This window comes from Ischnura elegans, chromosome 6, assembly GCF_921293095.1.
Source record: "Ischnura elegans chromosome 6, ioIscEleg1.1, whole genome shotgun sequence".
Lineage (NCBI taxonomy): Eukaryota > Metazoa > Arthropoda > Insecta > Odonata > Coenagrionidae > Ischnura > Ischnura elegans.
In genome coordinates this window covers 63,224,408-63,251,941 of record NC_060251.1, presented here as the reverse complement: position 1 = coordinate 63,251,941, position 27,534 = coordinate 63,224,408, and the positions used below count along the sequence as shown (strand labels likewise).

The window sequence follows — 27,534 nt, the reverse complement described above, 5'->3', positions numbered from 1 at the left end:
GATACACCAGGGCAATATATTAACAAAACCGTGCACAAACAAAAAAATTTATACATTTATGTTTCATATGACCTTATCTTCATTAGTTACTTTTCTCTCACCATGAAAACAGTCAGATAAACTCTACTATATATAATATACTCGTAAAATAGAAAATGTATCCCAGTTATAAAACTCCAGAGTTAACATCAAGTAATATAAATGGCAATTACGTTCAGCTATACACCACTGATTGGAAATCATTGGTACTGCTTGGTGATTAATGGTTAACGGATTCTCACTATGTAGAGGATAAATGTGCAATATTTTATCGTCTTCTTCATTTTCTCTCCTAACAGCCAAGCTCGATGGCGTGAAGACCTACATGAGGATGCGACGGGTTCCAAACCATCTGCAGGTCAAAGTGATCAAGTGGTTCGACTACCTCTGGTTGACGCAGAAATGTTCCGACGAAGAGAAGGCTGTCAGCTGTCTTCCGGGTAAGCATTTAGACATATCTCAATTGCTGATTAGTTAACGTGGAAGAGAGGTTATTTAAATTTGTCCATCGACGAGGAGTAAGAGACAAAAAGTAACTTTATTCCCGATGTAGTCTTCTGTTTAAAAAATAATTAATCGCAGTAGTTTTCTTTCCTCAGTCGTTTTATTGCATTCAGATAGTTAGCGTCCCTGATCCATTAAGAATCAGGGTATTTCAGAATCATTTATCCCACCTGTTTAACTACATTTCAAAGTTATTATTCCTTCAATGTTAGTTGCTAAAATAAAATGTGTACACTGTGTTTGTGACTTAGTACACGATTGAGTACCAGTTGAAATTTATGGGAATTAAGGGTAAACATGTAACGATATACTATTGAAAATAAATGAACACCCTCATTTTGGTTAAAATTTCAGCTTTTTAGCCAAGAAAGTTTATCTGAAAATAAAATTGATTAATTCATTCATTGTGATCAATATCGTAAGTATTCAGACATGCTGCTACAGAAGTTGAAACCAAATTGCCATTTCCCAATCTCCAGCTATTAATAACCGTAAAACCTGTTTCAGCAATTTTAGCTGACCGTAGTGGCGATTTCACGTAACGAACGCGTTCTGCCTTCAATTAGAGCATTCATTTTCCAATAAATCGATTACTAGTCCGATGCCTTCATTTTATTTTTACTGTGACTGCTATAATTTAACAAAACTTTTATCAATTTTGTCAAAATTATGTCAACAATCAACGCTTTCCCTGTGTTAAGGTAATCATTCCCTTAAGAGCCTCTTTAAAAATTCGGTGTTTCAAATGTAGCTTCCAGAAAGTATACAATGGAAAGCCATATCATACCACCGGACTTCAATTAGAGCATTCATTTGCTAATGATTCGATAAGAAGTCCAATGGTATGCCTTCATTTTATTTTTACCACGACTATTGTAATTTAACGAAACTTTTATCAATTTAGTCAAAATGAGGTATAAATTATGTCGACAATCAACGCTTTTCCTGTGCTTACATAATTATTATAATTAATTATAAAACCAATGACTTCTGTAGCCCCTCAGCGGTACAACTCAGTATACAATTTTTTATGCTCATGAAAATGACATATGCTTTGTCTCTCTCAATAGCCTCTTTAGTATCGGTGGCAGATTTTTTTATTCGAATGAAGTGTGTAATGGATCCCTAGAACCCGTGGCGGGTCTACGGGGGGGCTAAAGAGGACATAGCCTCCCCTTGGGTATCCCATTAACACTAGATAGAATGGTAATTTTTTTCGACCCCAACAACTGCTGAAATTTTAATTGTCTTTTTTTACTTTTACTTTTACATTACTGTTTTTCTCCTTATCCGCTTTCGTGACCGGTGGTTTCTTCGTCGTGCAGACAAGCTGAAGGCCGAGATTGCCATCAACGTTCACTTGGACACGCTGAAGAGGGTGGAGATATTCCAAAACACCGAAGCCGGCTTCCTCTGCGAGCTTGTTTTAAGGCTCAGGCCGGTGCTCTTCTCCCCTGGCGATTACATCTGCAGAAAGGGTAAGCCAAAAAAGCTAACCTAGCTTAACTTTTTGAAATACTGCCTCCTAGAAATTCTTGAATCCCTCCTAGAAATATTTCCGTGAATAAACTCAGGATATTCAACTCTTCTAGATATTGTTGTATAATCCCATTTTTACTTAATTTTTTGACGTTCTGCGGAGATTGCACTGAAATCTACCTAGTACTCTGTCAAAGGTGATCAGATTCTTGTGACTAATTTTTTTCATGCTAGACAAAGTTAATATATGAGGAGCCTATAAGGCGATGTGTACAAGTGAAACTACACAGATTCAATGATTCACCTGTATCCCTATCACACAACAATATTGTGTACCTCAGTAACCATTATTTGCACTATCTCCAAATTTATAAAAATTGCACTTGCACCCCTTGTATTCTAGGATCCTCGTGTGAGGTCTTGTTGTTAGTTGGCAAGAAGTATTTCGGAATTGGTTCTTTTTCTCATCCATAAACGTTGCCTCAGATAGTACGATAATACTACTATTGGGAAATTTTTCTCTTCATTTTTCAGTTTCAATTCGCCAATTTAAAATTGAGGGCTGAAAACTATTTCCTACGGTTTAACTGGCCATAGATAAAAAAATTGTACATTTTTTCAGCGTCAAAAATATTTTGGACAGTACTCGAAGACTTTATGTAGTTGCTGGTCATGATAAATTGACAATAAGTTCTATTTTTAAGTAACCGTCGCGACTAGTCGCTGGTACATTCCCCATCGTCTTTACTCTGTGGCCTACTACACAGATTATTCATATCGTTAGAACGATTGAGAGCATTTTTAAGTCCATGCATTTTTTGCATCTTCGTTTATTTCTCTTTTTCTCTTTTATCGGAGATCTGAAGCGCTAGGTAAAGTTATTTAACTAATAATGCCTGTTAAGACGAATTTGGTGTAATTTTTCACTATCAAAACTCAGTACTGGCTATTGTCTACTCTCACTTAGTTGACTACTCTCTTCTCAATTTATATCTGTATAAAATTGTGAAGTGATTATATTAAGAGTCAACAAAGACAAAACATTCACAAACATGAAAACTGGTAAAAAGCAGTAAACTGAGAAATTGTGGAAAATTGAAAGTATTTGATTAAAATAACTTATTTTCGTTGCTAACTCTGTGTGTTCCGACACCAAAGGTCTATTTTCTGATATTGTGTTGATGTTAAGTGATACATCCTCGAGATCATAAAAAGGTACAGTCATTTTATGTCAGTAAAAAATACCTTATGCCAATAACCCTTTAAGAGGCTCGCTGGAAATGGAAGGTGATGAATCAGCAATTATTCCATTTGAGGAACTGGAATTCAAATGAAGTGTCTATAAATCGTGTTCTAAAAACGAGTATATGATTGTACCCTTCCAGCCTCTAGGAATTCTCCAATATTTAGCAAATTTATAAAAATAATAATAATAATAATAGATGTCTTTATTCGGGCGAGGTTGATACTAAAACGTCCCCTTTTCCACCTAACCCCTCGTTCTCGTCGATGCAAACATATACGATATAAAACGGTATGTAACCGTTTAATTTAGTGGAGTATTTGAATGTTTAAAGTCATTATTAAATTAGATGAGTCACGCAATTGTTCAAATAATCAGAAGTAGCATTCCGATTCAATAACAGTTATTCGACCTCTGACTTCATCAGCGCAAAATTTCTATTTTTAACTCGGTACCCTATTACCTGCATATCGTCGCAGGCGTTTCTAAATGCACTACCTAACGCGCGAGTCATCGATACCTTCATATTTCATAACCTATTTTCCTGTTATCTTTTCCTGGTCCGATTCTCAGTTGAAATAATGTTTCGCTTGGATTTGGAAACGTTTTAGGTTGGCTCTTACATAATATGATGGAATAACGGGAAGAGATCGATGAGATATCAAAGGTACGATGATGGAATGATGATACCAATCGTAAAGATTGACACCCGGACGCGCCGTACCCGATGTTTATTGCGATAATGGCCTTTTTACGGCGACGTGGGCGATAAATTCCTGAATGATAACGGCAATATCGAAGGGAAAGCGATATCTGATCAAGCGCCTCACGCCTCTATTTTCTCTGACTCTGGAGCCATTCGCACGATCTTTCGAATAATCTCATCTCGTGAACGTGGCATAAATACTGTCGTAGTCGCGGAAAAATAATTTCATATAAAGCGTAAACGGTATCCGTACGACAAGTGTCATTGGATGATACACAACAGTTGACCTTACTTTTTATGAATTTATTATTTGAAGGAATATGTCACGTACTACCTTGGGTCATATTTGTGGGGATATTGCTTCCATTACTCGTTTATTAGGGTGTGGTAATTGTTTTGTGGCCTTTTTGCTGGGTAAAAAATTGATTTTACATTGTTGTGAATGCTTTGAGTAAGTGCTATCTTTCAAATCCTTATTGTTAATGTTAACAGGTAATTTTAGAAACCGTTTACCTCGTTAGCTCTCAGCACTTTGTGTAGTACCCCTAATTGATTAATAGAACTATGTGAGGTTGGTAGAAGATCACAAAAGCAGTATTTATGCATAATATTTTTTGGGTAATTTTTGTACGTGTTTTTTACCTCAGATAATTTGTGAGGAAAGTCGAAGGGGAAGAAACAACCAATTACTATTCCAAGCGTATGCTATAAGCTCTTTTTACTTACTATTTTCCGTGTAAGCGATTACTTCGTTCACCAGGTTAATCGATAATCATTCCATTTTATGAGTACTGATTCATTTATCTATTAATTGATCAGTCGAACAAGAATAGCAAATTTATACGGCAATCAATTCACGGCAAATAATACGAGTCTAATATTTAACAATACGGGATTCATTAATTAAATATTTAAAAGTATTTATTATGTAAAACAAATTCTCTGTAGTACTTCCATACACGTTAAAGATTCAGGGAGATTTATTTCACCATCAATGTAATGATACAAGATTATTCAATCTTTATAACGCCAATTTTTTTCGAAAGCGAGGCGAAGCAAGAAAAATGAGTAAAAATTTGTGAAGGATTTTTTTACCTCCTGTAAGATTCAATGCCTCACTGCTATTCTTCTTTGCCTTCCGCGTAGGAGAGGTGGGCAAGGAGATGTATATAGTGAACCGCGGTCGGCTGCAGGTGGTGGCGGACAATGGGCGGACGGTGCTGGCGACCTTGAAGGCCGGCTCGTACTTCGGGGAGATCAGCATCTTGAACATGGGAACAGCGGGTCGGAGTCTGGGTAAGTATCAGGCGGGATGCTGCAAAATAAGTATATCCTTTTAATTCAGCATAATACCAGAATTTTATTTTTATTATTAAGGTATTCTTACGGTTAAGGTAAGTTTGCATAGAGCATTTGCACATCATGTATGAGTTAGGAAGATACAAGAAAACGGAAAGTGTTGAGAAAATTATCAATGAACTAAGATGGGATAGTTGAAAGAAAATAAATTCCCCAAGGCCGTACTCTTTGCTGGGCAAAAGGTGGAGGGTGGAAAGTTACAAGGCTGACAGTGGGGTTATACACGAAAATTAATTTTTTAAATTTTTCGTTTATAACCCCACTGTCAGCCTTGTAACTCCCCACCCACCACCTTTTGCCCAGCAAAGATTACGGCTTTGGGGAATTTATTTTCTTTCAACTGTTTCACTGCCGTAGATCATTCAATCACCTATAAGATGGGATAGCTTAAAGCAAAGGAGGAAAAGAAGCAGTCTATGTGGGATGTATAGAATATTTACCGGAGAAAGATTTTGGAAAGATCTAGGGAAGGATATATTAAAGCCAAAATTTGTTGGAAAGAGTGATCACCAATTTAAGATAAAGTGCCGATTACGAAGGACTAACGTTAAGGAGTTTTCGTATCTAAAAAGGTAAATACTTGACTGGAACGATCTACCAGCAAAGCTTCTCAAACTGTTCCCAAAAAAAATATAAATATGTTTAAAAATTAGAGTGAAGTAGAATGCTTTATCATTTAATTGTAGGGTATTGTAAACCAAGGCAAAGATTTTTATTCTTAGCACCATATTTATTTATGTTACCAACGAACCAATTGCCCACTTGAAGCATTATTTATAGTATATAATATAATGATACTTTGGCCGTCTCCCCTCCCTTCTTGCACATCCCTCTTCAGTTCACAATAACGCCAATTCCCTATCATTCTATCTATAAATCCCATTATCTTCTTCCTCCGACCTCGCATGCAAGAACTCTTTCCTCGAGTACGGTTTTTAACATCCCCTCTCGGCTCTGCCCTCGCTACATCAAAACCCTCTGTTTATTTTTTTGGCCTACGAGATAAGGTCAAACTTTGAAAGCCACTATCATTTTGGATAATAGAGATTTTGGCTCTGTAGCTAACGTAATAGCACTGCATATAATCTAATAAAACAACAGCATGCAATATGCTGAGTACATTAATTCCCTTAGCATTACCGCACCTAATTCTCAAATGATATTCATTACATTCTTAGGGGAATCCAATAGTTTTCAATAGTATGCCATTTCTTTCTCCTACCTGGTCTTCGAACGCCGAAATTGTCTCTCGTGTCATCATCGAGGGAGTATAGGAAAAATCTGCGTTTATCACGTCATTGCAACTCATCCTCAAAGGATGGTTACAACACATATGTGTATATCCGGCTTTGAATCCCGAATAATTCAAATGATGTCTTCATGGCGAATTTCTTTCTGAGGTTCATTCGAAGAGAATATCTTTGATTAATGGGTCGAGGGTTTGGCTATCGTCCAAAGGGCCCCAAAACCACTCCCCGGTTGAAGCCCTATGACCAATAAAAAATCACCGATGTAGGAAGCGACCTAGGGAAAGAAAACTGCCAACCCTGAGTGTGTGAAAATAACACCACACACAAAGCAAAATTTTTGTGAAATGCAAGCCCGGAAATAAGGCAGGGCAGAAGGGGCATGTGTCCCGGGCGGCAGATATCAGGTGGCGGAAAAATTTTAAGTAGTGTGAGCGCGGCTTTCATTAAGTTTATTAAAAGCTGCGAGATGATGGAGAGCAGCCTCAAAACGGACTTCGTCCGAAACGCAACCATTGGAACGTTCCTGTTGTCATCGGAAGAGATGCTTGGGAAACGATCTCTCATGGGCGACTCAACGGACGTGGGCTGACGGCGGGTAGGGGAGGCAGTCGTAGTTGGGCAGCGGAATAGTGGTGCACGACTTGGTTGGAATAAAGTTGAGTTGGTTTTGTGTGAGCATTTGGACTTGTTCCCTGCTTTGTTTCCCCCGAACCCTTTTACCGTCGGCGAAGACGACTGACAAGAGTTTATTTTTAAAAGTTATTTAATTTGTATAGTTAAATTATGTAACAATAATTATCAATTTATAAATTACTAAGCAATAATATTTTTTTAAACTTTCTTCATGGTAATACGGTAAGTAATTTAAACTGCCGCATATCAAAAAAGAGCTAAAGGACGTATTATATTTTAGTGATGGAGGAAGCGAGAGGGGATTCAGTGGGAGAGGGCGGCAAACTGATCTTTGTCCCACCTGATAAAACTCTTGGTTCCGGTCCTGGTTAAATTGAACGTTGCAATATCCCCACTGCATTCATTTTCTCACACGATGCGTTTCGTTGTTACAACGACAGTCTCAAGTGTATCACGTGCAGCCAAGTTCTTCCTTAAATATGTCCTACTGCGAAAGTATGGGCAATCTTAATAATGAAAGACACTTTGTTTCTCCCACAAGTTTATAAAAATTTCTATTTTATTACCGGTCTCGGCTATTACATCATTATCAAATACCCGAGGCTTTGGGTGTAATAGCCGAGAATGTTTATAAACTTGTGGAAGAAACAAAGAGTCTTTCATTATTAGTATGGAGCCCTTGCACCACGTACGTGCTTCAAGCTTCGATTTTTATCGGCAAGCTGTTGAGCATGACTTAATCCAAGATAACTTTAATTTTGATTTAGTTAATGACACATGGCAGACTGAGTTACGTCGCTAAGATTGGCAAAAATTATTCTTAGACCCATAGAAAATGGTGAAAGCTTTTTGTGAGATGTACAGCCATTTCATGATTAAGTCTATTAGAATTTATGTAAAACAACTTTCGTTTTCAATGAAAGAGTTCGACTTTTACACCATGTCGATACCTCCACCGCACAAACGCTCAACAATCGCCCACCGAATCAAATACGCTCATCTAATACTACTAGGGCTACTAGATGAGCGGATTTGATTCGATGGGTGATTGTTGAGCGTTTTTGTAGTGGAGGTATTGATGTCCTGCTTCAAAAGGAGATGGTGTACGAGGAAGGAAAAAAGGGGGAATTGAAGGTTTTGGGAGACTTTCCACCACATCGTGCCACATATCATACTAGACACGCTTAAGTGCCTTTGTTTGGAGTGAAATCTGTCCTCACTAATCTCTATCGCAAACTGTAGAGGCATTAGCTTTGCTGAAATCATGAGTATCCGTAATTTCTACTCTAATACATGATCAATGGGTGGATTAAAAGTGTGAAAGGTTCAAGTGCTTTTATGAATACTGTACTTTCTTCTTAGTATACCTTGGCCTTGATTGGACTAAATTAGTTGAATGCCAAAATACTTTTGAAATTTCAGGATTTATCGAAGACAATCAAATCGGCCCAGTTAATTAATTCCCTCATGATTACCGGTCCTACTCCTTAATAGATTATATCCACAGCCATCCTCCGGAAATCCTATAGCTTTGGACAGTATACCATGTTTCCTCCCATGTGGTCTTCGAACGTGGAAATTTTAGGAGATTTCATCAAGTGAGCCTTATTTTGTGGCACAGGGTTGTTGTTTGGCGTAATTAAGTTTCTTCTCCTCCGCGGTCGTTCGCTTGTCTAGTCTCAAAAAAGAGCCTGCAGCAGAATGTCGATGAAAGAAAATGTTTCCTCAAGTTGGCCGTGGCGGACAGAATTGATGCAATTATGAAAGTTTGTGATGGAAAGCAAAGAGAAACGTAATGACTTCGTCTTCATCGGATGAGAAGGGAACAACGAGAAATCACCTTGTCAGTGAAAAGGAAAGTTTCGGGCAAAAAGACAATGTAGTCAAACCCATTGTTTTGGTCCGTAATTGATTGGTACTACGGAATCAAGAAAATAACTGCGTGATTAAGCTCATTAACGTAGTTTTATATTGCCAAAGTCGAACTCCTCGCTAAAGAGATATTGGAAGAACAAAAATAGATGTAATATATTTTCATCTTTTATTCTGAGGACGTCATTATTTCAATATGACCTAACTCGAATTGCCAATCATTAAAAAAAAACTCCTAAGTTGCTCACAGCTAATTAAATCCGTGATTTTTAATAATGTGGCACGAATTTCAAATTCATCCTCCCATTAATAATATGATGATAAATAATCGTTTATTTTTGAACGCAATTGCCACAGTCAATTACCATAATTGTTTTTTGTAATTTATCTTTTTGGTATCAAAATTTTTATACCTGTTTTTAATCTCAAACGTTATCATTATATTTCATGCTTCACCGAATGCTTTTCAATAATTTTGCTTCGGTTCTTGAAAATTATTATCTGTGGAACTACCAGAGGCCGGGAGTATCTGAATAAAAGTAACTCAGTTACCGGTAACGGTTACGTTTTACGACACTTGTTTTTCATAGTAGTGCAGATAATAAACAAAACGATACTTTAGTACCCGCTTCACCATGGAACATCAAATAGTGAAAACTTCGGAAAATGGAGAGTTGCTCCATCCACCAGCAACCCGTATGTCAAAGCCAACGATACCTAGGTAGATTTCTTATTAACATGGGAAACATTTTAGCATTTATCATATTACAAGGTTAAATTTTAAAACAATATAAAGTCATTTTTACTTCGTTGCCTTAACTTTATAACGATTACTTTGTTATTTTTTACAACTATCATTTGGTTCCCAACCGGTTTTTAAACGCGTTTCTTCAACGAGGGAGTAATGATCCTATAGTTTTGGAACCAATGGTACTTTTAATTACATATATATAATATCGATACGAAGTAACTATATAATGACTGAATTTTACAACTTGTAATAATTAATTAACTAAATTAAAACTGCGGCCGAAATTATTTCCATGACTCATTACTATTAATGATTCTACTTCAATCATTATCATCAATCATAATATCAATCGTTTTGTATAAATTTCGAAATTGTTTTTAGTGAATTCATAAATATTGATAAATCGAGAACAAGACACCGCTGAGTATACGATAAGCTCTCTTTTATGTTCAGTGTTCAACTGGGATACGATAAATAACTAGAAATTACTCTCTTTAGTTGTAAGACCCAATTGAAGTTAGTGAAAAATGTGAGTCATTTCTACATTTAATACCCAAAACAGGTTGAACTTGGGGAATATAATTGCCGAGATGAGTGGTTAATATCATTTTTTTATCTTTCCTTTGACTAGGTAATCGGAGGACGGCTTCGGTGAGGTCAGTCGGCTACAGCGACCTCTTCGTCCTCTCGAAGAAGGACATGTGGGATGTCCTGAAGGAGTATCCAGCAGCCAGGGTCCGACTGGAGGCAATAGCAGTAAAGAGGCTGGAGAAATACCGAAGAGCACCGCTGGAGAAAGGTGAAACCTTAATTCCCTCTATAGAAACCCCGTTCATGAATCTTTCGCTAGATTTGACAAGCTAGTGTGCGAAACGTCAACCATTAGTAAACGCAGAATGCTCCGCAAAATAATTTTTTCATATTTTGAGTAAAAAAATTAATGATGGATCATAGACCCTAACCATAAAAAGCCGCATTACGTCCACTCAACCAGTTCTATATTCTCGCAATGAATAGTAGATGCTGTCATGGTTTCATTGCTGTTTCTGTGTAATATATAGAGCCTGCTGCGTGGGCGGCGGTGAAAATTACTTGAATTTCCAGGAGAAAAAAATCCCCTGGATTTTCCTGTGGACTCCTCGGTAGAAGTGGACCTGGATATCATAGAGTTCTGCCCAGCGGCTCGGAAAGCCAAAGGCCCTCGCATTGATTCCTGTTTCAGGGGATTTTTTCTCATGGCAATTCAAGCGTTGTTTCTTGTCTGATGGCGAGAGTTTTCCGACAACCTCAGGTCCGAAAACCCGGACATCATGAGAGCAGCCCAATTTTCTCTTTTTCCGGTCGCATTACATGAAAACAAGCAAATTTTTATCGTGAATGTGTGAACAAGTAACAATGTACAGGAATTGCCATGAGAAAAAATTCCCCTGGACCGGGAATCGAACTACGGACCACTGCACAGACCACTACACTATCCAGGTTCTTTGATTCCCATGGCAATTATACCGAGGCTCATGGTACTAGGTGTTAGGTCCTCGCGGCCCATCAAGGATGGCAACGCGAGGGAGATAGGACTTCCAAGAAGCCACAATCGATTGAGAGCCTCAAGGATGGCGTAGTGGTCTGCGCAGTGGCCCGGAAAGCCAAAGGTGGTTCGATTCCCGGTCCAGGGGAATTTTTTCTCATGGCAATTCTTGTATATTTCACCGCCGTTCACGCGGCAGGGTTAGAAATATAACAAGTAACAATGGCTGAGTTATTTTGTGATCCTCGTTTGAATCTGCTCGTTCTGTTGGCCGTGCAGTGGCGATGGGCCGCAGTCACTCGACGCCCGGTCTGGTCGAGTCCCGTGGCCGCATCCCCATCGAGGACATGTGGCTGTCTCCCGTGTCCCCCGTCGGCGCTGCCGTCGCCTCGGCGCCCGGGGGATCGCTGGCCGCGGGCATCGGCGGCGGCGGGCCGCACTCCATCGCACCCTCTACCGGATATTCGGCCAACTCGCTTTTCAGCCCCGGGGGCAGCCCCAGTTCCAGGTGAGTAAATTGGACCGTGCAAAAAAACGGATGCGTTGCTGGGGAAAAGTATTGGCCCCAACCTCAGATGAAATACCAGGCTTTTCATAGTGAATTTCGGAGTTTTAATACTTCAAAATATATATTACACTTAACACTAGACGCGATGTCTTTTTCCCATGCCTATAACCGCCATCAGCGGTCATTTTGACCGGTAGGCATTTTCTCTCGTTGTGGTGGTGTGTGTGTCAATAATGTCTTTCTCATTTTTATTTTGAAGTATGATTATTTTTTAATCTCTAATTTACAATTCAGTGAGGGGGCTTCAAGCTCCAGTGGATGCGTTATACCAGCGTTTCGAGGAGTATGGGATGAGGATTAATGACAAGAAGACCAAGGTTTTGTAAAGCATCACAAACGATGAATGTGAAACTTAATGTTAAGGTGGGTTGTGAAAAACTTGAGCAGGTTGAGCTGTTCAACTACTTAGGTGGTACGTTTGAGGAAAACGGATACAGTATTAAGGACATCAGGAAGAGAAATGCATTAGCAAATGAGGCGTTCGTGAACAGGAAGGAGCTTCTGAGAGGTTCACTATGTAAGAATTTAAAGAAAAGGTTAGTGAAGAGTTTGATCTGGAGTGTAGCGCTTTACGGTGCAGAAACGTGGACACTTACGAATGAGGACGAGAAAAGACTGGAGGCATTCAAGATGTGGGTGTAGCGAAGAATGGAGAAGATGAAATGGACGGAGAGGAGGAGGAACGACGAAGTGCTGGACATGGTGGGTGAGGGTGAGAGACTGCTTTTAGATGAGACACGGAGGAGACAGAAGGTATGGATGGAGCGAGTACTTAGCGGGGAGGGAATGTTGAAAACAGTGTTAGAGGGTAGAATGTTAGGTAAACGAGGGAGAAGAAGGAAAAGAATAGGATTTTTAGATAGGATAAGAGGAAGTAAGCCTCATTGTGAATTGAAGAAGGAAGTGGTTGATCGGGAGGGAGGATCCCAGAATTCTTCTCAAGTACTCCATGGAAACCTGCCTTAATCGGTGGAATACTTCAACAATAATGAAAAACTAACAATAATTTCAAATGATAAATAACATTTTTGAACAATTAAATTTTCAACTTGAACACAAACTTTGGAAGATAAGTTCCGAGGTAGTCTATGAAAGAAATCTATGATATAACTGCACAGCATAAAAAAAGAAATTGCATAGAAACATGCAGAAAATTATTTGTGAATTCAATCTGCTAACGTGAATGCTGCGCATAATGCTTGAAGAAATCTGATTTTAAAGGACACAAGTAATAAGCATAGCATTAATTATACCGGTCAAAATGACCGCTCTGGCGCTTTGAGGTGTATCAGCAAATATTTCATCATTCATGCAGTCGATTGTAATAATTTTTGGCGTGTGGTCGGAGGACGTTAATTCATTAATATTCATGAAATATCAGCAATTTTTAATCATCGTAAAAGAAGAGAAGACCAATTGAAATTCAAAAACAGTCAAAATTAACGTTTCGGCGCTTTTAGAGTTAAATTACAGCTATAGATGATATTTATCCAATGAAAAAGCAGCTCAAATAGTTTGGTTTGTCGGCAACTATGCGCAAGTGTTGTGTGCACCCAATGTTTCCGCCGCCATCCGTTGTTTCTCATGACTCCTCATAAAAACTTTTGATACTGAGACTTTCAGGAAATGTATGCAAGAGCTCCAGTATACATTTATGCACAAGAATTGGTATTGAAATAGCAAAATCCCCGATCTTGTGATGAATTTTATGGGTATAATTGGCTTACTGCGACAATAGCCTTTGTTTCCACGTGGTTGATTTTAATTTTTTATATTTCACCCTTCCTAGTACGCTTACTTAGATGGAAATTTGATCAGTTGATTTCATTAGGTGTCGACTATGAACAAAAAAAGCATTGGACGAAGTAAAGTGAAAATCAATTCCGCTAAAATTTCCGAAAGACTCGCAATATTGCCAATTTTAAGGGCTTCCATATTTACTAAATAACACAATAAATTTCTTTACGTGATTTAATTCGCGCCCTAGAATCTACCGCCAAATGGAGAATAGAAAGGAGAGATCCCCAATCTACTTGCAATTCCTAAAATAGTCTTGATAATATCGCAGATATCGTTATGATACCACCATCTGGCCCTTGAAACACAGATAAATAGGTTTATCGCCCACTGAATGATATAAAAACGACGAAAACTCAGATTTTCAGTCATTTAACTATTATTGTATATTGATGAAGTGAATAGTAGTGAAGCAATCACTAATCCGAATGGGGTTTTGCTCATCATATGATAAATTACCAACATTCACCGCATTCCGTGTGAAATAATGAAAAAAAGAGGAAGCCAATCTCTCGCACGAAATAAACTGCTGGTATGCTATTAGGAGGCGAGCGACAGCTGAGGTAATCTGCGCCATTAGGGAAGGGTATAGAACGAAAGGGTGGAAAGAAACCCGTCATCGTGTTCTTAACGAAAGGCCCCAAAGTAACCACACTTTAACGTCCCAGCTGGAGGACGAAGAGATGTGCTTGATGTACTCGTGCTTGAAGTACACTCCACAAAGTACTGAAGCAGTGTTCGGGCATTCTGTGAAAAATCTCCATCATCACCGGGATTTGAACCCAAACGCGCTAGGTTGGAAGCCAATACTCTAGTCACCACACTTACCCGATCCCCCAAACTTCTGGTAATTCATATAGTGAAACGCATTGTAATGTGAGAATCCTAAGGAGTTGTTATGCATCAAATTCATCACCGGTATCCTTCAAAGTCTGCAACCATTTACTCATTTAGTCCGTAATTTTAGCCTATGCATAAGGATGAAAGTTTCCTCTCTTAAACTTCGGCGAATCGCAACTTGCGGTCTAAAGTGTGGTTGTGATAACGGTTTGAATACGTAATTATGAAACATGGCGCTATTATCTATTGAAAAAAATTATATGTGGAGCCCCATCTGCTTGACACTTGGGTAACTTCCCTTGCAAGGTCGTTGAGATGTTATTTTGAATTTTCGGTCTGTTTACATAGAGATAATATCTCTGGTACTGAAGAAAAATGAGTGCATGGTTGGATATTTGCTTTCAAAATTTCGGACGTAAAGTCTAATGAAGGGATTTCATCATTTCCGCTCAACCGGTCTTTTTCCGTGGAGGATTTTGAGTTCAATACTCACGCTATCATGTTGAAATCATCAGACCATATTGAGTGGATCGTGTACATAAGTTTCACGAGTTTAAAATTTCAAAATTTTACCTCTGTTTTTTTTTCAATATGTAAAATGTTTGTGTTTGAAACACAGGGAAATGCTGGCAAGGGTTTTCTCTGAATCCCCTGAAAATTTCAAGATAGTAACGTAAATTTTCAACGCGTGAATCGTCGTGAAAAAAGACAAAATGCAAACTACCCTAAGGGCGTGACAGCAATTGGCAGAATACTATGCCATCCATGTAAAATTTATCCTTGTTAGCATTTCCCTGTATCTCAAACTTGAAAAATTACCTCAGTATTTTCTTAGATATTTTTTTTTATTTTAAATAGAGAAAACTTTTGAAAAAGATCCACAATATGTAACATGAATTTTTCTATGTAATGGCATAAGTTTGAAAGAGTAATACTTCGTGTAATAAGAAAAAATACGACCGGTCTAGTGGGAGTGAATCCAACCTTAGAGCATGTATTTTACTACGTTCGTGAACCACATCATACTTAGGCTTTTATCTTGACCTGTTACTAAATCAATTAGTACGCTCTTGTCTTGAAATTTGTAGAGTAAATTTAGTCGAGTCTTTCTAACTTTTTTCCTGTATCTCATATTTGAAACTTTTACCTCAGTATCCTCTAAAATAAGAAGTTAGTGTATTGAAGGTGGTTTAATGCACTTTTTTAGGTTAGTACCAATACTTTTTTCCCATGTAAACGCATCTAGTTCCTAGTAATTGGAGATTCGTCTCACCCATCGCTTTCCTTACTTCAATTGTTTGTTTCTTCCCGTTTAGGTCACACGGAGCCCACGCGAGGACGATGGAGTCGCCTCTGTCGGGCACCTCGAGCGCGGGGGCGCGGTCCTCGGAGGAAGAGGAGCAGCAGAGGCGAGGCGCGGCGTCGCACCCCTTGCACCCGCTGCTGCCCCCGACCTCGCAGGCGGGGGCGGCGGGCGGTGGCGTCCTCGTGTCGCCGCACCTGCCCCCGCCAGTCCACCTCCACGCGCCGCCCCCCACGGTGCAAGCTCTGCACCCGGCCCACCTGCTCCCCAGCGCCGTGCCTACACACCCACACTTGCGTCCCGGTAAGGGAATCTTTCGATTATCCGATACCCTTGATTCACGATATAAATCCGCTCCGGAGGACCGATCGTAAAGGGAATTCCATCATGTGTTGAATTGGCATTATTACACGGCAAGGAATCAGTCTAAAGAGCATCGAAGCATACAAATGTCGATGTGTTATGTACTTTTCGTAAATGAAGAAGGCGTATAATTATATAATTAACCCATAATAATCCAATGTAACTTCTTAGTAACATTGAAAATGTAATGTACATTTTCAGCTCTATTCAGGAAATATTTAAGCTACGTTTTTTTTATTGTGCTGTTAAGTTAATGGCGAAATATGTAGCTGCCACAATAATTACGATCGAGTACAAAATTTTTACATTTTAAAAAAGAGATATCCTGAAATTTAATTTCTCCCAGGAGCAGCTCTGGGTTATATGGGTTAATCCATTTCCACCCACCTATATGGCTACATCCTACGATTCTGAGCATATGTGCTTCTTCAAGGAAACCCATAATCTTTTTTTATGTCGAACTGTCACAAACGTATTTTTGAAGCTTGCAATAACTTAATCCACTTCTTAGTTTATTTTTGAAGCTGATGGAAGTAAGCCCACTGACAGAAAGTGACGGGATTCAATATGGAGGGTTACCGACTGTATATTGCATGTAAGTGTCAAGTGTAAAAGGTCAATAGGAAATGTCATTATATGGATTAAGTTTCCTTCATCCAAAAAATACTTTCCCTGAATTTTCTTCCTTTTTATCATTGTCACTCGTAGTAATTAAGCAACATGAGATTCTGACCTCAATACCACCCATTGTAGCTTTATGGTTATGGATCATGTTGAAGAAATAAGATGATGTTTCACACAAATATTTCACTGGATTACTATAGGAGCTGCAGGAGCAGCATATGTAAATATTTTCATTATCGCAAGAAGAAAGTTATCCTGACGGAAATAAGTTATAATGACACTGTGCAAATGGAAAAAAATTGGCAAATTTTGAAACTTCATTAAGAGCGCAGAAAGTCAGCTCAGATTGTGTGCCGAATCCATCGTATAGGCCAGTTGACACGATACATTAACACAGCGGTTCCCAAACTGGGGGTCGCGAGATGTATACGAATAATAAAGTGAACTATGTACTTAAACTTAGACAACCATTTTTAGGGGGTCGCGGCTAAAACGTATGGGCTAAAATGGGTCGCAGAAAGAAAAAGTTTGGGAACCGCTGCATTAACACATACAAGTTTATTCCTGATTGCATGAATCAAATTAGAACAGGTTTTATTTTCCTTTATGCATTTGCTTAAGTTTGGTAGTTACACGGTGCATTTTGGTGTTCAATCTCGTGTTTCTACATTTTTACATTGACTTTTACAAGCCTATGTGCCTTGTAAACAAAAGTCAAACCCATCGTTTAGTGGGTGTTCACTGCATGTCCTCTGTCATGTTGGTTCTAGTGAACCACTCTTATGATGAACTGATGGTGAAAGTTTTTGCTGTGCACATGTCGTACATACTGAGAACAGGTGACCAAGATTGATGTCGCATTTTGAAAGGCTATTTGGGTGTCCCACTTGGTTAATAATGACATTCAGAAACCAAGTCGGTTGCCATCTTCAGGACTCATGTCAGATGGGAATAGGTACCTGAAGATTGGAACCACCTCGGTTTCCGAAACATCGGAAGCAATGTCATGTTTAACCAGGTGGGAAACCGGAGTAGCCTTCCAAAATGCTAATCACTGCAAAAACAATGGAGAATTCAAGAAACCAAGTAGCCTTCCAAGAGCCTAAAACACCAGAAAATACCACAAATTTCATTGTTTGTTTCCCACTGTGAAGGCGTTTAAGTTAATAATTGGTAATTCCACGTCAGGTAAACGGAAAAAGTAACATTTTCAGCCCAAGCCCCTCTGATTCCTTTCATTTTACAAATGAAGTTTGTTTCCCAAAGTTTGTAGGTGCTAATTGTTTGGAATTTCAATAAGTGAGTGTCTATAGTGAACTAGTAATGACTTACAGGGCTCACTTCCATGGGAACAATTCATTGCATTTCAGTCATCGTTATAGTCTGGCGACTCATTAGAGGATTCAATTTAAGATCCAACAGCCCTTCGAATGAGGTCATTTTCATTTTTAAATATAGAATAATCTCCCTATGACCCTAAAACCATATAAAATCCTCTCCTTCCCTGCCTCAAGACATATTCATTGCCTCAGTTACAGGTGTTGCCACGTCAGTAGCTGGTGGCGCGGTGGTGGGTGCCGCGTCTTGGGTACCGGCGGATGTGGTGGTGGCTGGTGCCTCACCGTCGTCGTCTTCACATGATGCCTTAATTGCGGAGATCACCCGACTGCGAGAGCGGTTGATCACCCTCGAGGCCGAAAATGCCTCGCTCAGCGTGAAGCTCAGCCAGCAGCAATGGGATGTGGAGCACAGGTGCGTAAAAGATTTCAGTCTTTCACTGCAGATGGATGGCTTGGATGAATTCATCTCCGGCATCGCACAGGGTCAGGTGGTCCATGCTGGCCTATGTTTTGCTAGAGTACTTTTCCAGCATCCTCAGGGCTGAGGTAAGAGTTGCAGTTATGTCTCTCTGGGCACTTATATGACCCTGCATCAACTGGGTTGTCATTGATTATGGTGTCTCGGCAGTGGGGGATCCAGGATAGGGACAATGGGGTGGGGGAGTTAAGTGGGTGGTAACCTACCAGCATTAGTGAGGATCCGAGCAAAATTACCATTCTATCCAGTGTAAGTTGAATACCCAAGGGGAGGGATAAAGTCTGTATCTACCACTTGATTGTGACATACCAAAAGCGTGTAAAAGAGGCCCTAAGGTTAGAGCTAATTTGTATTTCAATTGGTTAAAGTAGGAAAATATATATCGCCAAATACATATAACTAAATACTCTTGTACATAGTGGAAACTTCCAAAAATTTGTATTGCATCTAGTGTGTGCTTCGACCCAATAGGGGAGGGCTTTAGCCCTCTTAGCTCCACATCCCTATAGATCTGCCACTGTGTCTCGGCCAATCAGTGCTGCCCTTTTTATTATTAGGTTCAAAATAGATTCTATTAGACCTACCCAGACAGATGGAATTGTGGCATCTTACCTCCGTCCAGAGGATGTTAGAATATAACTCTAGTGAATCGTTGGTCAACATGGAACTTCTGACCAGGTGTAATTCTGAGAAGAATTTAACCGCATGTAAGTAGGTACATACATCTCTCAAAGTCAGGAGGGGCATGCACATCAAAGGATTAATATAATGAGTTCTACTCCTCCAGATGGGTAATCCTCTGAATTTATCTGGGTCATTAAATCAGAATTAAACACCTATAACACAGATCACACAGATTCTGTGATGTTACTGCCCTAAATTTTCCAGGTGTACCTCAATGGTATGACCTCTGGCCCTTATTTGTTTAACCTTTTCATTATTAAATATTGAAATGTGTAGTATGATGTTAACTTCTAGGTTTTTGGTGATGGCTTGAAATTTATATATACACATACATATATTTATGTCTCTCTCTGTGGCCTGCACTGTAAATACTTAGTAATATTTTTAATACTTAACATGATGATACTAGTGATTTTTTATAGTGTCCTGTATGAATTTAGCAAATCAATTATTAATTAATTCAAATATTTTTCAAACAGATGATATTATTATCATTATGAACTCTAGTTTACAAACTTCAAAGTAAGAGGTGAAAGGGATATAAGGGATGTGATAAAAGGAATAGCCAAGAGCCTCTTTTCATCTAAATCTGGCCCTGACTGCAGTATAGTTAGTGGTTTCTGGCGATGCTTGTGGAATTTGCTGAACATTTTGGATGAAAAACTTAAACTCTGTTTCCACAGTATTTTTACCCCTACTTCTTTTGCCCACCTTTCACTGCAGTTAGTCAACTTGAGTGCATCGGCCCTACCTACCTTCCCATCCTCCCACATTCCCTGGGGAAGACCCAACCCTCCCCTTCCACCCTCCCAACTTCCAACCTTCTCCCCCTACCTCTACAGTTTACCCTCCACTCCATCTGATTGTAGTCAGGTATGTAAGATGATGGACCAATGTACCTCTCACCTGAGGATGATGCAAATTATCGAAACCATGGTAGTGTGTTAGCCCTTTAAGCTGAGGTAGTGCATGATTTTAGCTACCAGCTTGTGCAGTAGAGAACCAAGAAATATTTTGCCCCCTAGCCTGGCCGAGTGTCTCGTAAGGAGTGAACCCTTGTAATCCAATCCAACCTTTCTTTTTTCCCTACTAACACATGGGCCTACATTTGGGAACTTGTCGTTGGTATATTAACCCTTTTACTGCCATCAGGCCAATATATCGGCCCTCGCTGGTTGAGCGAAAACTGCCAGGGGCCGATTTATCAGCCCGACTTATTTGACCTTTTTATCGTGATTGTGACCTTTTCAACGGCTGTTATTTAAGTAAACCCCCATAATCTGTCTATGGATAGAAGATATAATTATATCTTAAGTATTGGAAAAAATATAGATGTATTAAATAAAATTAAGCAGCTGAAAAATTTTAAAATAAGAAATGTAGCAAATTCCAGAAAATAGCCTTGGCAGTCTTCGCACATCCCTCCCGAAAAGGGCTGGCACTTAAAGGGCTAACAGTACGGAGAGGGAAGGAAACAATATGAAATGGGCAGTACGATAGGAAATTCCAGGAGGCACCCCCTTGCCCTGAGGGATGGTAAGGGAGAGTTAAGCCGAATCAGCTATCCCTGCAGTGTGGAAAGTGCACTTGGGCTCCACCTGGGTAGCATTCTAAATGTTGGGAAACTACCATAGATAGTCGAGCAATGGTCAAACATTTAAAAGCGTTTTTCCCGCAGTCAGCATACAAAATGTTTAAAAACGTTTCGATGGTCTAAGGCAGGGGCGCAGCTAGGAATTAAGGCTAAGGGGAGTTTTAGGAGCAAAAAGACCTGGGTTGTGTGGTATACCCGCCAGGATAAGCAGGTGCGGGGGCCCTCCCCCAGAAATTTTTTAAGATAAATGGTTCAAAATGGTGAGTTTTATGGCTTTCTGAGGGATATTTTATTAATCCTTACACTCTCCTTTAAGTATATTATTATATCAAATAAAGTAAAATGGATTAAACTTACAAGTTTCTCTGAGCTCTGGGGGGGGGGGGGTTTATCCCCCAAAACCCTCCCTCGCTGCGCCACTGGTCTAAGGGTTAATAAAAATAAATAAATCTGATGAAAAACAAAGTTTAATTTTTTCATCCAAATTTAGTATAGTTAAAATACAAACCCTTACCTGCATTCTGATTTTCAATCCCTTGTAATCAGGTTGGCTGAGATAGAGATGCATATTTGCGGTGGAAGCAGTGCTGGTTCAACGACCAACACTGATGACAACAATGAAAGGAACAGGGAGTCAATCATCTAGCATGTAGAGCTGAAATGGGAAATGAGGAGTGACTTCATCATGTGTGATGCTGAGGACTTAGTCATCACCACTGTCAAGTTTGCTGTCCACATCATCTATCCCCTCCATAGATACCTGGATCATCGTCACTCAGTGCATCTGAAAGGAAAAAGAAGCTCTCACAGCTATTAGAAGTCTGTTGTTGGAATATGTGTCACTTGACTTAAAAGTGGAGCAAAGTATGTTTTTTAGGTAAGGAGTTCAGTGGGAAGCCTGCCCTTCTTGATCACACGTTTGTTTAAACGCTCATATTCCTAAGAACGTCCTCAACCTAGGGAATTACCTTTAAGCATGGTTATTATTTCCCTCCCAAAGAGTGGATTAACCTAGTTTATTTAGAAAACAACTCAGAAACGTGCCTCACTGTAAAAAAAAAAAGTGTTGGGGCCTAGTGGTAAGTGGATTTGATACTAGCAAACTCATCATTAGACATACCTATTTGCTCAAATCATGGATTAATCCCTATCACTTATTTTTTTCTACACTCTCTCTCTCTCTCTCATAAGAAGGCCATTCCCTCTAAATTTAAATGAAAATTTATGATAAAATTACAAATTTGCTTATAAATATCATACATTGGACTTTATCAAAATTGATTACTACTTGCATGAAAATAAGAATTTGTTTGTCTAATGACAGCCATTCACTTGAGAAATCAGTTTCTGCTGGAGATGAATTGATTCACATTGGTATTTAAGTATTTTGATGATAGTTAGTGCAATTAATTGCCTCTTCAAGGTAAACAAAAATTAATTAGATGCAGAAATGAGAATAAAACAGTAGTAATTGGCTCAAAATCAAAATAATAATGCCATGGTCTTTGAATAATTTTCAGGCTGATATTAATAGTAACCCATGATTGGCCCTTTTTTATCAGTGCAACCAACTTCAATGACTCTTGCTATTTTATTTAAATATTGTATTCCTTTCTATCTTTAGTTAAATAGTGGTATTCGAACTAGTCTTCACTAATTATGTAAGTTATTTTTTTAAATAGATAATTATTTTAAAATATTAATTTACAAATGAGGTACAAGATTCAAAATCTCTATAAATGTATGGGTAACTGCTCATAGTTAAATTCCCACCACACTTGATCAGTGAATCCTCTTAACACTGAATGCACTATGTACCATTAAAATGGAAAGCAAAGCCTATTCTTTGAGGGAATTTTTTTAACCAATCAAACATTTCTAAACAGTTTAAAAACTTTGACCAATTTGTCTACATTTTAGTTTTGAAAACTTTTACTTGTCACTGCAAGGTTGTATGTTCCATGAAGGAGCTGTAACTGAAACCCCGACAGACTCTTCTCTCACTATGCTAAACTGCTGCAAAAGAGCATATGAGGATACCTATTTGTCTCTTCGGATTTAGTAAAATGTTAAGATTTAGTCTAACTGAATGCTCTTGGATTTGAAGTAGAACACTATGTGCAGATGTCTTTGATTGAGACCATTTTATTAAGATGTAGGAGGAAGGTCTTCCAATTTTCTAAAACTAAATTTTAAGTAGAGAGTCTGAGAAATTGCCACACTGTGATTGCAGAGATTCATTTTTATCACTTATATAAGTTTTGTTTCAGAGGTTAAGAGGTTAAGTAATTTGTTTTGGAATAAAATGGCTGCAATATAAACTTTGGACTCCTTTTAAAGCTATTTTTTGCCATTTATGCATTGACATTCTTGGGAAATTCAAAGTAACATTACACTAACGATGTCATCTCCAAGTGGAAAGTTTGTTCTTAGCGATGGAAACGTAATTTTTTTATGATTTTCCTCATCACCGGATGAATTTCTGACCAATTTTGTATTTTATCTGAGGAGAAATAGGTATTTCTCAGCTTCTAGGAGATATCCTCAGGGACTTAAATTTACTTTCTCCCCTCCATCAAATACCTTACAATCATTATTCACAGAACTCGTGTATGATTTGATTTCATTTGCAATAGATGCCAGTGAGAATGTCACTGTTTAAATTTGGGCATTAATTTTCTTAAGTGGATGGCAATTATCTCAATGTTGTCAGTCCTTAAGTGCTGTAACCATTGAAATGCCTCATATGGGAATTACAATACTTTAAAGTTCAATGCTTTCACTGTCCAACCCTATTTAAGTAAGAGTATAGAAAAATTAGACAGTTTTCCTTTTTATTCATTCTTCTAAACTTCATTTTATATTTTGGCTATGAAAGAATTGATGAGGAAGTTAATTCACCCTATAATTTTAATTTAGCGAACGTATTTATCATTCTAATTTTATCTTATCTTTAACTTAATGCAATCTAAGGTTATTCTAAAACATAGTGAATACATCTCTTAATTTAAGTAAGGCATAGATGCATTCCTTGCAATTGAAATTAAAATTACTCATGTATTCAGGAAAAGTGAGGTGATCAGATATGGTTCTAGGAAATGCAACCTTCTTCTTTAGAGTAATTGTGATTTTTAAAGTAGATTAGTCAATGCATAGGGAATTACTTCACCATAGGCATTCCACTTCATAAAATCTCAGAAATAAAAAAATCTCTTATGGTCTCCACAGTGTGATATGGCCTAATTAATGAAAGAAGTCATGAGATTGGTCTGATCTCTTCTTGCGGTGAAATTTTAAGGATCATTTTAGTTCCCATTAGAAGTTTAATGCTTGCTGTCATTCGGACGTGAATTCACGATGTGCACTTGCAAGAATGTTTACATCAGACCATTGTGGGACCAATCAGGTGGAGATTCTCCAAGGGTTGTAAAAAAAATAAACATTTCTTCTGGACAAAGTAGCATGCTCATCTCTTTGAAAGTTTGTTTTGCTCTTGAGCAAAAACTGTTACAAAATTATCAGAGTAACGCCATTTTTTCAAGCTGACATTACCATCACTGCCACCAAAAATGTAGGATGTCTGTTCTGAATGTGAGTGAAGGAATGTCCTCAAGTAAGGCGAGCCTCGCTCAACCAGTGTTTTAAGTGCGAAGAGCGTGACTCCACTGTGTGTGAAGCTTCCCAGTTGTATAGAGATGGAAGAAGGATCTCAAATAAGGCTGTTCTTTGCCACAGCAGTGTCTGCATATCCAACAACCATGAAACAGTTTTTCATTTTCCAATGAAAGTGAGTTTTTAAGTAACTACAAGATATATGTAGTGAGTTTTTCCCCTCTCCACTGATGTTTATATGAGAAACTATCAAGATGAGTGGATGATGCAAGCTTGGAATATTGTGGGCTGTTGTTCTAGAGGAGGGACTGCCGATACTGCAGTCAGAATCTTGAATGGTATTTCAAGTGAGACATTTTTGTACTCTCTTTGGTGACACTTAATTTTATATTTCCTCGCAGATGAAATGGTTGGGTGCGAGTGAACCCTTAATGCTATATAAAAAAATTGGTTAATAACATAGCCAAGGTCAATAGTAACTGTGAGTAAAAAAAATATGCAATTGCATATTCATATTTTGCCATTGAGAAGAAGATTCAGAGTTTTTGTGGGGTCACAACATTCATTCCTATTTGACAATGAAGAAATTTATAATTCATCTACATATAGAGATAAATATATGAAAAACATGCCAAGTTGGCATTGAAAGTGATTCATCATCTTCCAGTATTAACTATAAAACTTGGAGTGTGATCTTGCATATGAAAAGTGTGACGGCTATTGTTAACTTTTGTTTTTACATGGTGCTATGATATCATTTTCTGATATATCCTCAAGAAAATGTCCTTATTTCCTAAGGATCAAGGAACCTGGCCATTTCTCTACCCCTGGGTTAATCAGTTTTCAGAAAATGATAAAATTAATACTCTTCATCAAAATATGTGAACAGTGGGCTCTCTGATCAACTTTTACTTCCATTTGGGCTTGATCGTGTTGTTAACTGCGAAAATTATTTCATCATCATTCATAAGTAATTTAAAATCAATTTTACAGTATTCTTATGCAAAATTCATTCCCATTCATTTTAATTTTTTGTGTTTATTTTTAATTTTAAAAACACTTGATTCATAAAATTTAAGTTCATCAATTGTGAATGTTCATACAGGTAACTTAAATTTAACTTTTACTTATTTGATTGTGAGCCCACTTATTTATAACTGCTGTATCTTGAACCTATGTGTCTTACCAGAAAAGAACTTGGATAATGTGCTTTTAAGAGCTAACTCCAAAGCAATGGTGATATGTCACATCTTAATATCTGTTTCATAAAGTGGTACATTAGCAGTTGCTGTCTGTGAAAAAAAATAACTGCTCCTTATCACTTTCAGTCCTAAAAAAAGGGTTAGAATTTTATATTCCTTGGATAGACCGATGAAAATTCATTTTCTTCATTTCATCTCCATTATACCTCCTCCTGCTGTGCCCAGTTGCAGTGGTTTGCAGAAGAAATGGGAATGTTGTGCTTATTTTATCCTTTAGATAGTTAAAAGAACAGTCTCAAATCCCTAACCTACTTGTAAATAATGGATTGAGATACTTTTTAATTGTAGATTCCCAGTACTTTATCAAATCAATCATTTGCTTGGTGAAATGGCAACTCCTTTACAGTTCACTTTTTCTCAAAATTTTAACTTGAAGAATGTAGCTCACAGAAATAATAAACAAGAAACTTGTATATAAATTGTAATGAGTGCTCTTCCAGATAATTTGAACTGTTCTGAGGTTGTTTTGATTTGCCCAAGTCCTCCTTGAGTGTTGTAAAGATGGTCAGAATATTACTGTAGCTGGGCAACAGATTTTTCATGTTTCTCATCATATATGCATATTATATTAAATTTCATATCTAATTTAATTAAATTGACACATAGTTTGTCTGTAAAGATTATACTTCTTGGGGAATGTTGATTTTTCAATATAGAAACAAATACTCTGTGAATCCTTAAATGATTGGTGAGGTGATTCATCACAGCCATTTTTGTCACACTCATAATTGGCTCATAATTCCTATGCCTATATAAAAACAATGTTTGAAGAGTTAACTTCTTAAGATACATATTTTTAAAATATGCTTAAAACTTTTCTCCTTTAAAAGAGAGAATTAAAACAATTTTGATGCGCTAGTTGCACAAATTATCCGTTAAAACTGTTATTGTTACTGCATACATTGCATCCAAAGTTGTGAATTTGATTGTTCCTTTGGTGCAGCCAAAAATTACTGGCCTTGGGAAGTGATTTTTTCTGAGAAAGAACACGGTCTATGGCTATTGCAATTTTTATATGCAAAGTTAGACTGTGTAATAAGGCGTTTCCTTCATAAAAATTATTCTCACTCAGGAAATTAAAACGCCATATTGTAAATTCATCGAAAATTATCTATAATATTAAAAAATATTCTCTTCACATATAAGTCATTCTTATTTACAGTTTTGAATTTAGTTTTAAAAACACCCTTAAATAAGAAACTGGTCCAATCCTCTGTAAGGGTATTATTCCTCACAGTTTCATCAATCAATATTCTTAAATGCTGGAGATAATTTCAAACAAATTAATTACCTCAATTTATACTAATTACTGCTAAACATTTTAATGAGATAATATCCCTGTAATACGAGTATCTTAATTTACAGCCAAGAAAATTTTTTTTACTATTGTTTTTTTCCAATTTTAGGATCCCGTCCTAATAATTCTCCTATTGAGTTTTCATCATCTCTTTAAATAACAGAAAGTCACATACTGCTGGCTAAATAGATGGCAACTTGCCAGGTGGTGGTTATAACTCTCACTAAAAATGTCTTTGCGAAGTCTCAAAAAATCACATTTATCTGGAATGTAGTATGTAGTAGCAGTATGCATACATATTTCAATTAGGCTCTAAAATTTGAGGTACAATGTACTGATTAAAAAATTTGGAAGAATTCGCTAAATTTGTAAATATTAGCAGGAACCTTCTTCAAATGACTGCCACTGAAA

General features: G+C 37.9%; 1 protein-coding gene across 1 annotated transcript; it reads left to right on the top strand.

The window, feature by feature from the left end:
• The first annotated feature begins 223 nt into the window (after window positions 1-223).
• LOC124160874 (cyclic nucleotide-gated cation channel beta-1-like) lies at window positions 224-26,923 on the top strand. The gene is made up of 8 exons (XM_046536981.1): window positions 224-479; window positions 1,869-2,021; window positions 5,118-5,267; window positions 10,468-10,635; window positions 11,641-11,869; window positions 15,883-16,172; window positions 18,389-18,608; window positions 21,499-26,923. The coding sequence occupies exons 1-8, from the start codon at window positions 296-298 to the stop codon at window positions 21,596-21,598; spliced, it is 1,494 nt and encodes a 497-aa protein (XP_046392937.1). The 5' UTR covers window positions 224-295; the 3' UTR covers window positions 21,599-26,923.
• Window positions 26,924-27,534: the final 611 nt, after the last annotated feature.